Raw genomic sequence first — 16,091 nt, forward strand, 5'->3', positions numbered from 1 at the left:
CAAAGTTGGTTAAATCCACAGACACAGAGGATTGGCTGTATTAAGTAATTTGTGCAAGAAATACTTCAGAGGCAGTGAATTCTATAGTTGCTAATCTGCCCATTATCAAATAACAGCAAATATTATAATCAGTGATGATAAAGATGTTATTAAATATCTATTTGATTGCAGTTTAATTTAGATTTGAACACCCTATCTCTTAAGAGTTTGGTTATTTTTTATAAATACATGGTAAACACTAATATTTCAAAGTAGGTTAAAATAAAATTTTATTAAATGTTAGAAGAAATTTTTATACAATTCATAATTCTTTACAAACAACCGCCAATCCTTGTCCACTTCTGTAATAGTTTCTATACAGATTTAGAAATTTTGCTGTGAAATTGGGTCTACAAAATATTTCTTATTTTATTTATTTATTTATTTTTTTACTCACCACTATACTAACAAGGAACACAAAATATTTCTTTAGAAAGCATCAGAATGGTAATTTTAGGCAAAATAACGTTTAAAACTGAATGGAATCTTTGCATGAAAGTGAGCTGAAATACCCTTATTCTTCATCCCAGTGACAAAATAATGGGAAAATAAACATTGAGAAAACAAAAAGTATTGTATAAATTTCTCAAATTCACCTAAAACTTTTTATTTACTTTCAGAACCAGTGCTATTATGAGATAACAATCACCATAATCTGTAGCCAAATAAAATGAACATTAATCAAATTAACATTCAAAGAATAAAGATACTGTCACAAAGAAGAACCTCTTACTGTCTTCTTACACAGAATAATGATAATTTATCCATTTTAGAAGTGAATAGCATCTCCTTAGTAGTGTTGCTGGTCTAAAAAAAAGTTAACAAGTTCAAAATGTTCTGGCAACATACAAAAGTGGCCAATGGTTTTGGTGTTTGAGAGTATGCCCCATTTGTAGTTTAACAAAGACTGGCTTTGATTCTTCCGCTCAAAAGCACACTTCTTTTCCAAAAGGAAGACTGCCCAACTGATGCCATCCCAGAGAGCAGAATCCCAACCATAAACTTTAATGGCTCAACAAAGAAGAAAACAGCAACTAATTTACCTCAAAGACAGAAAGCAAGAATCAATGTCAAAGTACTTTAAATCACAAGGAATTTTAAAATTTAATGTTTTGAAACTTTTCCCCTGAGCTATGGATGCTTTTTATATAGTCTTTAGTAAAACAGATGCATTCCATCATTTCAAGTTGTACTTATAAATGCTATGATACTTGGTGCTAAAAATAGATAACTTATATCTAGAACAGCAAAAAGTGGTGGCAATTCATGGAAATCTTTGGTGAGATGCAGTCCTGCAAAAGCCTCCTTATTTTGTTTTCCTCCTCGTGGTATCGATCTTCAAGTTATCTTCAGAGGAGAAACCACAAGACCATAATGAAGGACAAGCAGGCCATCCTGAAAAGAGGAAAAAAAAAAAAAAAGAAACTATTTTGTAGTTCTTATCAGTTATTGTAAAAATGATCAGGTCAAAGCTGCCTTATTTTTCATAACCCTACACCAGTGTTTTTCAACCTTTTTTATTTCACAGCACACTTGAACTTACAGTTAAACACATTTATGTTGATCAAAAAAAGATAAAAGAAAGGAATATACTTACTCTGCTTTGAACTTCTTTCAAAAATAATTTAATTAATGATCTTTAAAAATTTTTGTGGCACACTGAATGAAAATCACTGCTCAACACTAAGGTGTAATTCTTTAATTTAAAGGGACCAAGACAATGTTATCTGTTATCTGTATATCTCCTTGTCAGTGTGTCTTTTTAGTGACTTTCAAGAGCCAATTCTGAAACTATTATGCAGCCATGGTTAGCTATGGTGATTTATGACTAAATAGTTCTCTAAAAAGAACTAGAAGACTCAATTATTATGGCTCTGTTTAAGACAAAAAATGTTCATTTCTATATAAATGCAGCTTACTATTATAAGTGATGAAAAATTTGAATCTCTTAACCATTTAATGGAAGGCTAAAATACATAATACATTTTATATCTTCCTTAAAGGCTGTCCTCAGGGGTTGTTGGGCAACTAAACCCTATACTAAATGGTTCAAGATATGCCGCCAAATCTTTTTTTTTTTTTTTGAGACAGAGTCTCACTATGTCGCCCTAGGTAGAGTGCTGTAGCGTCACAGCTCACAGCAACCTCAAACTCTCAGGCTTAAGTGATACTCTTGCCTCAGCCTCCCAAGTACCTACACCACAACACCTGGCTATGTTTTTGTTGTTGTTGCAGTTGTTTAATTGGCCTGGGCGGTGTTTGAACCCGCCACTTTTGGTGCACGTGGCTGGTGCCATAACCACTGTGCTACGGGTGCCGAGCCAGCCAAATCTTTTTATCTGCTTTTTGTGTGACTCTGTCTCCTTTCTTTTTTTTTCCTACTCTGTTGCCTAGGCTAGAGGGCTGTGGTTATCAGCCCTAGCTCAAAGCAACCTCAAACTTCTCAGCTCAAGCAATCCTCCTGCCTCAGACTCTAGAGTAGCTGGGACCACAGGCACGCAGCACCATGCTTAGCTAATTTCTTCCCCCATTTTTAGTAGAAATATGGTCTCATTTTGCTCAGTCTGGTCTCAAACTCCTGAGCTCTAGTGACTCTCACGCCTCAGCCTCCCAGAGTGCTAGGATTACAGGCATGAGCCACTCTGTCCCCAGACTCTATCTCCTTTCTTGATATCAAATCTTAATTCTTTGTGCTTTTACAAAGGTTGTACTCTCAGCAAACAATTCACCTTTTTAAGGTAATAATTCTAATTTCCTGTGAACTGGAAAACTAGATAAAAAGGAAGACTCACTGGAGACATGCCCTGGGCATGCTCCGAGCAATGAAGAAGGGGTGGTGGCTCAGGCATCTTGCATTTCCAATCCTCTGGCTTTTACTCTCTCTTTGTCTTTTTTGCTAAGTTATTTCCATGGCTCCATGTCCTTATTTCTCATTCACTACTCAACTCTCTGCAATCTGGCATCTGTTCCTGGCAACTCCAGTAAAAATTCACCAGAATACTAACTAGAAAAGGATTCACAAATTCAAATGCCTGTAGGAGCCAAGAAAGTAACATAACGGAATATGTAAGATAGGCATGTGAGTCAAAAGGGAATGTTGAAGACCAATGGTAAGCTAGAAAGCTGGTGCCTGCCCAGAGAAATGTAAACTCAGGGCAGTGTCTGTGGCTCAGGGGGTAGGGAGCCAACCCCATATACTGAGGGTGGGGTTCGAACCCGGCCTTGGCCAAACTACAACAAAAAAATAGCCGGGCATTTTGGTGGGCGCATGTAGTCCCAGCTACTCGGGAGGCTGAGGCAAGAGAATCACCTAAGCCCAGGAGTTGGAGGTTGCTGTGAGCTGTGACGCCACAGCACTCTACCGAGGGCAATAAGGTGAGACTCTGTTTCTAAAAAATAGAGAGAGAAAAAAAAAAGAAACTTGAACTCAAAAATATTTAAAACACAGACTAGGTCAAATAAAGCAAACTCCATACCATTTTTGGCCCATGGACCATCATGTTTGTTCTGGATTAATTAGCCTCTGATCATAGTAAACAAATTTGTATTGTAGGTTGAACGCCCCAAATCTGAAAATCCCAAATGTGACTTGTTGAGCACCATTGTGACAATTAAAAAAAACAACCCAAACTCTTTGGAGCATTTTGGATTTCCAGATTTGGGATGCTCAACTATTAAGTATATTGCAAATATTCCCAAAGCAAAAAATATGAACTCTAAAACACTTCTGGTCCCAAGCATTTTGGATAAAGGATACTCAATCTGTATAACACAAATAAAAGACATTAACATTTTACCATGCATACAAATTACATTTTACAGAATGTTAAATTTTGAATATAGTGGTGTTTCAGAAATGAAAAGCATCGTTTTGCAAAATATGAAAAAATAAAAACTGAAAGAATGGTTTACAAGCTGTTTTAAGGTCTTAAAACTACTTCAACTCCTGCATAAAATCACATTTTATGAAATAAGATAATTACTTATAGTTTAAATTTACATCTATTTGTCAGTTATTTTGTATGTGTACAATATAACATATATGAATATATGTAATACTGTCTATATTTCTATTTGGATGTCTCCATTCATGCATTTATAGTATTATTTTTCTACTTTGTCACCCAGGTTAGAGTGCAATGGCACAATCAAATTTCACTGCAGCCTCAAACTCCTGGGTTCAAGTCCATCCATCCACCTCAGCCTCCTGAGTAGTTAAGACTATGGAAGCTTGTCACCATGCTCAGCTAATTTAAAAAATTTTTTTGTAGAGATACCCTCTTTTGACCAGGCTGGTAACTCTTTTTCCTTTATAAAAAGGTTCGTTTGCTTTTTTGAGACAGAGTCACTCTGTTACCTCAGGATAGATTGCCATGGCACCCTAGCTCACAGCAACCTCAAACCCAGGCTCGAGGGAACCTCTTGCCTCAGCCTCCCAAGTACTGGAACTACAGGTGCCCACCATAATGCCTGGCTAGTTTTTCTTTTCTTTTCTTTTTTTTGAGACAGAGCCTCAAGCTGTCGCCCTGGGTAGAGTGCTATGGCATCACAGCTCACAGCAACCTCCAACTCCTGGGCTCAAGCGATTTTCCTGCCTCTGTCTCCCAAGTAGCTGGGACTACAGGCACCCGCCACAATGCCCGGCTATTATTTGGTTACAGCCATCACTGTTGTTTGGCGAGCCCGTGCTGGATTCGAACCCACCAGCTCAGGTCTATGTGTCTGGCACCTTAGCCACTTGAGCCACAGGTGCCAAGCCTGGCTAGTTTTTCTATTTTTAGTAGAGACAGGGTCTCACTCTTGTTCAGGTTGGTCTTGAACTCCTGACCTCAGATGATCCACTCACCTCAGCCTCCCAAAGTGCTAGGATTACAGGCATGAGGCATTGCGCCCAGCCAAAAACTTTTTTATTACGTGTATAGCTTGATGAATTTCTACAAATATGCTGATGTAACCACAACTCAGATTAAAATACAGAAAATCTCTGGTAGCTCAAAAGCCTCTCTCATGCCTGCATCTCTAATCATAACTACTATTTTCATCTCTATCACTGTGGATTAGTACTACCTATTTTTGAAGAAGTGGGTTCATACAGTATACATACTCTCAGTGTTTAAGGCAGTGGTTCCCAACCTCCCTAATGCCTCGACCCTTTAATACAGTTCCTCATGTTGTGGTGACCCCCAACCATAAAATTGTTTTTGTTGCTACTTCATAACTGTAATTATGCTACTGTTATGAATCATATGTAAATATCTGATATGCAGGATGTATTTAAGCGACCACTGTGAACGGGTCGTTCAACTCCCAAAGGGGTTGTGACCCACAGGTTGAGAACTGCTGATTTAAGGTAATTATGTTCTATAAAATCACTGGGAATACTGAATTAGTGAATACTGAACCACTGCTCCAGGGGAAATATACACGGTTAGGTTCCTATGAACCTCTGGTCATTTTCATTAACTGATCAATCCATAACCTTGTTTTATATGTGTTTCTTTCTTTTTTTCTTTTAGAGACAGAGTCTCACTTTATCACCCTTGGTAGAATGCTGTGGTGTCACAGCTCATAACAACCTCCAACTCCTGGCTTAGGCGATTCTCTTGTCTCAGCCTCCCGAATAGCTGGGTCTATAGGTGCCCGCCACAATGCCTGGCTATTTTTTTGTTGCAGTTTGTTTGGGGTGGGGTTTGAACCCGCCACCCTTGGTATATGAGGCTGGCACCCTACCCACTGAGCCACAGGCACTGCCCTACATGTGTTTCTTTTAAAACACTTTATTTAATATTTTGTTGACTGATCGCACTGAATTCACAGCCAACAGACTATATTCAAGGCTGCGGGAAGCTGATCTAATGTACCAGCTTCCTGCTCTATAATGCATATGACACCCTTCTTGCACTAGATAGTACTTTAGCAATCTGTTTGGGACTATTTTAACTAGCAAATTCACCAAAAAAAAAAAAAAAAACCCAGAAAAATGTGGAAAACATGGCACTGATATACCATGAGAGGGTTACATATTTACTGGGTTAGATCTAGAAGAAGACAGAGCATCTCCTTGTTCCACCTCAAATTGGAGTTGAGGCAACTCAAATTTTTCACTGCTCTGTGTATGTGTGAGAATGATTACAAAAGGCTACTAGTATTAATTTGGAGGTTACAATAAAATATTAGTGAGTAGGTGAATTTGCAAATATGGAATATGTGAATAATGAGGATTGGCTGCATATTTTGGGGGCGTCCTACTTCCTTTACCATTATGCCAGTGAGATCTGTCCATGTTGCTGCATGTAGTAGTTGTATTTAATTACATGTAGATGTCACAACTTTTTACTCATTCTTCGTTAGACATTTGGGTGGTCCATGACCACCATGAAGAAAGCTGCTATAAACATGTCTTGTGCTGTCTTTCAACGGCTGTATATTCCTGTCTGGTGGGTATACAGTAATCTTCTTTATCCAAGGGAGAATATGTTCCAAAACCTCCAGTGAAAGCCTGCAATTGTGGGCTACAACCTTATACATATTATATGTATATATTTTTTATTTGATAACTGAGATGACTCCTAAGTGACTAACAGATAGGTAGGATATATAGTGTGGATACGATGGACAAAGAGGTGATTCATGCCCCCAGAAAGGACAGAGCAAGATAGCTTGAGATTTCATAATGCTACTCAAAATGGTCTTCAATTTAAAACTTATGAACTCCAGGCTCGGCGCTCATAGCACAGTGGTTACGGCGTCAGCCACATACACCGAAGTTGGTGGGTTCGAACCCAGCCCAGGCCAGCTAAACAATAATGACAACTGCAACAAAAAACAGCCGGGCATTATGGCGGATGCCTACAGTCCCAGGTACTTGGGCGGCTGAGGCAAGAGAATTGCTTGAGCCCAAGAGTTTGAGGTTGCTCTGAGCTATGATGCCACAGCACTCGTACCCAGGGCAAGAGCTTGAGACTCTGCCCACCCCCCCAAAAAAGTTAACTGTAATCAAAGTGTCTGCATACTGATGTAACCACTTTGAGCACCTCTTGCAAAAGTCAAATGTCTCTTGTATTCATCTTTTGTTATCAGAATATTATACAATTTTAATATAGTTTTTTCCTTTCTTAAAATGTGTATTCATTGTTAGGGCACTCTCTGTATTTATATATCATATATACAAATTTATTACCTAAGTTTTTGCAAAGAAGTAGAGAAATTAGAAGTCTTACACAATGCTGGTAGGAATATAAAATGGCAAAGTTGCTTTGGAAATAATCTAGCAGTTCCTCAAAAAGTTAAGCATAGAGTTGTCATATGACCCAGCAATTCCATTCCTAGGTATATATACCCAAGAGAAATAAAAACATGTCTACACAAAACCCTGTACATGAATCTTCACAGCAGCATCATTCATTTTAACCTCAAAATTGAAATAACCCAAACATCTATTAATTGATGAAGGGATAAATAAAATATACTATACCCGTATGGTGAAATGTTATCCAGCCATGAAAAAGAACAAAATACTGATACATATTACATCATGATGAACCTTAAAAACATTATGAAGGTATGAAGGTAATCCCACCACTCTGGGAGGCCGAGGTGGGTGGATCACTTGAGCTCATGGGTTTGAGACCAGGCTGAGCAAGAGCGAGACCCTATCTTAAACAGCAGGGCGTTGTGATGGGCACCAGTAGTCCCAGCTACTCAGGAGGCTGAGGCAAGAGGATCACTTGAGCCCAAGAGTTTGAAGTGCTGTGAGCTGTGATGCCATAGCACACTACTGGGGCAAGAAAGTGAGACTCTGTCTCAAAAACAAACAAACAAAAAAAAACCCCACAAAAGTAAAAGAAGTCACAAAAGACTACCTATTATATTACTCCATTTACATAAAATGTTCTGAGTATATAAATGCACAGAGATGGAAAGCAGAGTAAAGGTTGTCAAAGACCAGGGAGTTAAGGATAAATGGGGAATGAGTGCTAATGGACGTGGAGGCTCTTTTGGTGTGATAAAAATATCCTAAAATTGATTGTGGTGATAATTGCCAACTCTGTAAATATGCTAAATATATACTAATATATGATGAGAAAAAAATCAGACACAGCGGTTGCTTCAGTGCTAGGAAGAGGGATTGACTGGGAAGGGGCATGAGAAAACTCTGGGAATGATGATAGTGGTTCTGTTATCTCAAGGAGTTTAAGTTAAACAGGTACAGGTATTTGTCAAAACCCATGCATTTCGTTATATGCCGATTAAAACATATCATACGTATGCATGAACATACTTAACTATGCATGCATGTGTGTACTTTCAGCTTCTTCCAAGGCACTATATAATCCACACTAAGAAAATAATTCTTTTTTTTTTTTATTTTTTGAGACAGAGTCTCAAGCTGTTGCCCTGACTGGAGTGCCGTGGTGTCATAGCTCACAGCAACTCTTAGGCTCAAGTGATCCTCTTGCCTTAGTTTTTCTATTTTTAGTAGAGACAGGGTCTCACTTTTTGCTCTGGCTGGTCTCGAACTCGTGAGCTCAAGCAATCCACCTGCCTTGGCCTCCCAAAGTGCCAGGATAAGATAATTCTCAACATATTCAACATCTTCAAGTATTAATCAATTGAGTCATATGAATATAGGCAATTATGCCAAAACAAAGAATTTTATTTCTAATAAATTAAACAAAATGTGGTTAAGCCAAGAACTCATCAAATTGTTGGTACTTTATAAGCTCCTCAGAGCCATATAGCTCTTAAAATAATTAACCACTGTAAATTCAGGAATATGTTAGAATATGCAGTCCTATTTTGTTTTCTCTTTGTTAAAAATTGTAGATCCTACCTTGCTTTCTATTACCCCATCTGGGAGATTTCAAATTATATTACCACTCACATTAGAGGTTAATTAAAACACAAAAATAGTTACCTTAACTTTTTACCTATTGAGCAAGAAAGATTATGTGAATCTCTAAAGCGTAATGAATATCTGCAAATTTCTCTCAAAGAGGTGTTCTTCTGGATATATTGACCTAGAAACCTTCAGAATTATACTGCAGTACTAGACAGGGGAAAAATAGCAAGGCCTCTCGAACTGAACTGCCTAGGGTTCGAGGCCTGGCTCACGCACTAACTGTGAGAAGTTCATGTCCTTGCTGTATTCAGTTTCCTTATCTTTAAAATGGGAGCTAAAAGACTACCTAGCCTCATAGAACAACAATGAGTAGCAAATAAGCTAATCTATGTAAACCACCTAGAATAGTACCTGATACATAGTAAGCATTCAGCAAATATTAGCTATACTATTTATAGTCCAGGTGATAACATGGCACTTTTTTCCTCATTGAATAACTTATCTGTCAGGCACAAGCATGACAAAATCTGAGACCTACCTGCATTGCTGCTTCACCTATTGCACGTTGAATTTCCCTCAGAGTTTGACACCGTTCCAACAAGTGATCACCACAGATGATATCTACCTATGGACAAATAAGAGAGCAATAATTCGCTTTTCTGCTTCAAAATATTATTTGAAGAAATGAAGGAAAAAATAATTTCCAGACCAGACTTTGCTAATTTTTTTTTTTTTTTTGTAGAGACAGAGTCTCACTTTATGGCCCTCGGTAGAGTGCCGTGGCCTCACACAGCTCACAGCAACCTCCAACTCCTGGGCTTCAGCGATTCTCTTGCCTCAGCCTCCGAGTAGCTGGGACTACAGGCGCCCACCACAATGACCGGCTATTTTTTGGTTGCAGTTTGGCCGGGGCTGGGTTTGAACCCGCCACCCTCAGTATATGGGGCCGGCGCCTTACCAACTGAGCCACAGGCGCCGCCCGACTTTGCTAATTTTAAACTGGTTAAACACCCTCAAGAAGGGCAGTGCCTGTACTTCTGGCTGTATGTGGCTGGCACCCATAGCACAGGTTATGGTGCCAGCCACATACACCCAGACTGGTAGGTTTGAACCCAGCCCAGGCCAGCTAAAACAACAATGACAACTGCAACAAAAAAATAGCCATGGGTGGTGCCTATGACTCAGTGAGTAGGGCACTGGCCCCATAATACCGAGGGTGGTGGGTTCAAACCCAGTCCAGGTCAAACTGCAACAAAAAAATAGCCGGGCTTTGTGGTGGGTGCCTGTAGTCCCAGCTATTTGGGAGGCTGAGGCAAGAGAATCATCTAAGCCCAAGAGCTAGAGGTTGCTGTGAGCTGTGACACCATATCACTCTACCGAGGGTGATAAAGTGAAATTCTGTCTCCAAAAAAACAAAAAAAAAAAGAATAGCCAGGTGTTGTGGCAGGTGCCTGTAGTCACTTGGGGAGGCTGAAACAAGAGAACTGCTTATACCTAAAGGTTTGAGGTTGCTGTGAGCTGTGACGCCACTGCACTCTACTGAGGGCAACATAGTGAGACTCTATCTCAAAACAAAACAAAACAAAACAAAAACCACTCTCTCTCTCTTTTTTTAGAGACAGAGTCTCACTTTGTTGCCATCGGTAGAGTGTCGTGATGTCACAGCTCACAGCAACCTCCAGTTCTTGGGCTTAGGCAGTTCTCTTGCCTCAGCCTCCTGAGTAGCTGGGACTACAGGTGCTCGCCACAACACCCAATTATTTTTTGTTGCAGTTTGGCTGGGGCCAGGTTTGAACCCGCCACCCTTATATGGGGCCGGCACCTAGTCACTGACCTGCAGGCACCGCCCAAAAAAAACACTCCCAAGATTTTAGAAACACTTAAAGGTAACATGACAACATTAGAGATACACAGTATAAATCATACTCAAAATGGTTTCCTTGAATCTAAGAAAAGATTAAATTATGTTGGGTGCATTCATTCTGTATAAAATAGCACAGGAAAGTTCTGCAATAAAATCATTAATCAAAACGTATAAATGGGTAAAAAGGCAACCTCTAGTTATTTGAACAATTCTCTTATGAGGAACATCTCATTTTCCAACAGTGTCATGTAAGTCAAAGTATGTCACTGACTTAAAGTATATCCTAAGGAAATTGTTTTGTGGATAGGACAATTAATTTGGCTTGGTGCCCGTAGCGCAGTGGTCACAGCCAGCCACATACCCTGAGGCTGGTGGGTTTGAACTGGGCCTGGGCCTGCTAAAACAATAATGACAACTGCAACAAAAAATAGCCGGGCCTTGTGGTGGGTGGCTGTAGTACCAGCTACTTGGAAGCCTGAGAGGCAAGAAAATTACTTAAGCCCAAGAGTTTGAGGTTGCTGTGAGTGGTGACGCCACAGCACTCTACTGAGGGTGACATAGTGAGACTCTGTTTCCAAAAAAAAAAATTAACAAGATCTTTTAGTCCTTTTGCAATGTCAAAGCTCTAAGATATATCTGCTTCTATACAGAATTCTTAAGAGAACATACTGTTATATATTTACCATAATTTAGTAAGAGTCCAGTATTTACTTGCTAAGATAGAAATGTAGATCTTTAGGGTGGCGCCTGTGGCTCAAGGAGTAGGGCGCCGGTCCCATATGCCGGAGGTGGCGGGTTCAAACCCAGCCCCGGCCAATAACCACAAAAAAAAAAAGAAATGTAGATCTTTAATCTCTCTGTCTTTCACTGAGTACTACTACTTTCCCATTGTCTTAAAACAGGGTCAGATCCTCAACATTATTATTTTTTTTTTGAGACGGAGCCTCAAGTTGTCACCCTGGGTAGAGTGCCATGGCATCACAGCTGATAGAACCTCCAACTCCTGGGCTCAAGCAATTCTCCTGCCTCCGCCTCCCAAGTAGCTGGGACTACAGGCACCTGCCACAACACCCAGCTATTTTTTATCTGCAGCCATCATTGTTTGGTGGGCTCGGGCTGGATTTGAACCCGCCAGCTCAGGTGTATATGGCTGGTGCCTTAGCCGCTTGAGCCACAGGCGCCGAGCCAGATGCTCAACATCTTAACATATATATATCACTTCATTGGTTCCATCTCCTAACATCCCTATTTAAATTACAGTTTATGATATTTATCCTTACCTTCTCTACCAAAATATCACCTCTGACTCTTTCCCCCTTTCCTTTCTTCTCACATGCAATCAATTACAAAGTCCTATTGCTTCTTTTATCATATCTCTTGAGTCGATATGTTTTACCTTTCAACTCCTTCCTTAGGCTTAATCCATTAAAACCACCTCCTAGCCAGACTTTCTACCTTCAAATTATATTTATCTAATAAATCCTATACAATGTCAACACATATATCTCCCTAAAACCTTCAGCATGTTGAGAAAAAAAAAAAAAGCAGTTACATTTAACTGAACAATCACTATATACATTATATATGCATTTGACTCGTGTTATCTAATCCTTACATTCCTATGAGCTACGTACTAAAATTCCCATTTTACATATAGGGTCCCTGACAGGTAAAGACATTAAACCTACCTAAAGTTCATAGCTAGGCATGGTAGCTCATGCCTGATATTTCAGTACTTCAAGAGGCCAGGGCAGGAAGGGATTGTTTAAGGCCTACAGTTGGAGACCAGCCTGGGCAACATAATGAGATCCTGTCTCCACAAAAAATTTTAAAAATTAACTGGGTGCAGCTCAGCACCCATAGCACAGTGGTTACGGCACCAGCCACATACACCAAGGCTGGCAGGTTTGAATCTGGTCCAGACCAGCTAAACAACAATGAGAACTGCAAATAATAGCCAGGTGTTGTGGTGGGCACTTGTAGTCCCAGCTACTTGAGAGGCTAAGACAAGAAAATTGCTTAAGCCCAAGAGTTTGAGGTTGCTGTAAGCTGTGATGCCACAGCACTCTACTGAGGATAACAAAGTGAGACTCTGTCCAAAAAAAAAAAAAAAAAAAAAAAATTAATTAACTGGGTGTGGTAGTGTAGGGATACAGTTCCAGTTATACTGGAGGCTGGGGTAGAAGGATTGCCAGTGTTACTACTGTGGCCCGGGAAACAGAGTAAGACCTTGTTTCAAAAAAAAAAAGAAAAGAAAAGAAAGAAAACTAGTAAGTAGCAAAGTCAAGTCCAGATCTTCTGAACCCAAGTATGTCATCCTAGATCTAACTTTCTCCAAAGCCTAAATGCCATCTCAGCAGTTGGCAAACTTTTTCTGTAAAGGGCCAGATAATAAACGATTCAGGTTTTGTGGGCCATAGGATCTCGGTCATATCTATTCAACTCATATCTATTGCACAAAAGCAGGCACAGTGTGGCTGTGTTCCAATAGAATTTTAACAGGTGGCAGGCTAGATTTGGCCATGGATATGCCAATCCCTTTTCTATCTCATAATGCTATATAACTCAAATTAGTAAGGGCTTTTGCATTTTACATTTACTAGTTTTAAAATTGGCAGAGTGGTTCCCGAAGATCATATGGGGCAGAAAAAAAAATTGGCAGAGCAGTATTTGCAAAATGACTGAAAGCAATGTTATCAGATATCACAAACAGCATTTAGATCCGTGAAAAATTAGAGAATTTGGAAGCTCTCATTATGTTTAATTAAATACTCAGCAATCCAAAATCCATCATTCTTAGTGGGCTTCACCATGTGACATACATTTATATTTTTCTTTTCAATTTTTAATTTTAAAAAATCTTTTTAATTTTTGTAAAGCTAGGTCCGGTGGCTCACGCCTGTAATCCTAGCACTCTGAGAGGCCGAGGTGGGTTAATTGAGCCTAGGAATTTCAGGCCAGCCAGAGCAAGGGCAAGACCCCTTCTTTAAAAATAGCCTGGTATTTTTTGTGACAGGCGCCTGTAGTCCCAACTACTCAGGAGGCTGAGGCAAGAGGACTGCTTGAGCCCACGAGTTTGAGCTGTGATGCCACAGAACTCTACCAAGGGTACCACAGTGAGACTCTGTCTCAAAAAAAAAAAAGGAGAATTGTAATTCTTCTCACACTTCAATCAGGGGACTCTACCAAGGGCAACAATGTGAGATTGTCTATAAATAAATAAATAATTTTTGTGTTCAGACCCTTATACTCTACCCTTAGTAAACTTCACCTGCACCCTTCCAAGATGCACCACAGGTGTGGGTCCACCAATCATCCTCCCTCCACAATAATTAAGAAAATGCCATGAAGGCTATGTTAACCAGTTCGGTGAAAATATTTCAGACTGTATATGGAACCAGCACATTGTACCTCATGATTGTATTATTGTACACAGCTATGATTTAATAAAATAATAATAATAATTTTTGTAAAAATCTTTACAAAAATCTTTAAAAATAATTCACAAGAAATTCAAAAAATATAGACACACATATAGTTAACAAATTTTAAAAAAAGAATTTCTTTTTAAAAAGTAGAATTGTAGGCTTGGCACCTGTGGCTCAGCGGCTAAGGCGCCAGCCACATACATCAGAGTTGGTGAGTTCGAACGCAGCCCAGGCCTGTCAAACAACAATGACAACTACAACCAAAAAATAGCCAGGCATTGTGGCAGGTGCCTATAGTCCCAGCTACTTGGGGAGGCTGAGGCAAGAGAATTGCTTAAGTCCAAGAGTTTGAGGTTGCTGTGAGCTGTGATGCCATAGAACTCTACTGAGGGTACCACAGTGAGACTCTGTCTCAAAAAAAAAAAAAAAAAAAAAAAGAATTGTAATTCTTCTCACACTTCAATCCCAGCTCCTAGAGGTTGGTCGTGGGCACGGTGTAAGGGTATATGGCACATACCTCTTGGGTGCAGAACACAAATACAAGAGGGACTCCATCTAACAAATATAAAACACTGTAAGCTAGTCGTTTGTACCCTCACATTAGTCTGGAAAAAAAAAAAAGAATTCTCATACTTCCACCCCAGCTCACAGAAGTTCATCAGTTACTAACAGTTTGATGTGTTATGGTCTCACATGCTACATACACATGAGTGTTTTTCTATTATTCATTTTTGTTTTTACGAAAATGAGATTATGTTGACTTGGCGCCTATACCTCAAGTGGTTAGGGCGCTGGCTACATACACTAGGGCTGGTGGGTTCGAATCCAGCCCGGACCTGTTAAATAACAATGACAACTACAACCAAAAATAGCCGAGCTTTGTGGTGGGCACCTGTAGTCCCAGCTTCTCGGGAGGCTGAGGGAAAAGAATCGCTTAAGCCCAAGAGTTTGAGGTTGCTGTGAGCTGTGATGCCATGGCACTATACCGAAGGCAACATAGTAACACTCTGTCTCAAAAAAAAAAAAAAAAAAAGGTAGCCAGGCATTGTGGTGGGAGCCTGTAGTCCCAGCTACTTGGGAGGCTGAGGCAAGAGAATCACTTAAGCCTAAGAGTTTTGTTTTTTTTTTTAAGGAAACTAATATTTTTGTTCTTTTTATTTATTTATTTATTTTTATAATTTCAATTTTTTTATTAAGTCTTTTGTATACAGATCATAAATACATTTATGCCATTTTCAATGTGTTGATTATTTGTACAAATTGGAGTGCTTACATCATACTAATCAACATATCTTTCACCTCATTTACCCAATTATAGCATTAGGACATTTGTGTTCTACACGTGATAGATCCAACTTGTACTTGAGATGTGCTCCATAGGTGTGGTCCCCCTACTATCCCTCCCACCCCTCCCCTCCCCTCTCCCTACCCTTTCCTCCTTCATCCTAGGCTAAAGTTGTGTTTCATTTTTCATAAGCAAGTGTGAGTGATTATAAATTGGTTTCACAGTAGTACTGAGTACATTAGATACTTTCTTTTCCATTCCTGAGATACTTTACTAAGCCTAAGAGTTTGAGATTGCTGTGAGCTATGATGCCCCGGCATTCTACCTTGAGCAACAAAGTGAGACTCTGTCTCAAAAAAAAAAAAAAAAAAGAGATCATGCTACATATGCTGTTTTATATATTGTTTTTTATTTTTATTTATTTATTTATTTGTTTAGAAACAGAGTTTCACACTGTTACCTAGAGTGCAGTGGCATCAGCTTAGTTTGCAGCAATGTCAAACTCCTGGGTTCAAGTGATCCTCCTGCCTCAACCTCAAGAATAGCTGGGACTACAGGTGCCTGCCATAATGCCTGGCTAATTTTTCTATTTTTAGTAGATACTGGGTCTCACTCTTGTTCAGGCTGGTCTCA

General features: G+C 39.5%; 1 protein-coding gene across 3 annotated transcripts in view; it reads right to left on the bottom strand.

Moving 5' to 3' along the window:
* Window positions 1-257: 257 nt before the first annotated feature.
* Window positions 258-16,091, bottom strand: part of PCGF6 (polycomb group ring finger 6) — a 45,235-nt gene continuing 29,401 nt past the window's right edge. For 2 of the 3 annotated variants that reach the window (XM_053585089.1, XM_053585088.1), the window contains 2 exons: window positions 9,420-9,506; window positions 258-1,434 (listed from right to left, as the gene is read on the bottom strand). In XM_053585089.1, coding sequence (XP_053441064.1) covers window positions 1,378-1,434; window positions 9,420-9,506 — 144 coding nt within the window. In that variant the 3' untranslated portion in view covers window positions 258-1,377. The remainder of the gene's footprint in view (window positions 1,435-9,419; window positions 9,507-16,091) is intronic. The other variant, XR_008378922.1, reaches the window with a different exon arrangement.

Source organism: Nycticebus coucang, chromosome 3, assembly GCF_027406575.1.
Source record: "Nycticebus coucang isolate mNycCou1 chromosome 3, mNycCou1.pri, whole genome shotgun sequence".
NCBI lineage: Eukaryota > Metazoa > Chordata > Mammalia > Primates > Lorisidae > Nycticebus > Nycticebus coucang.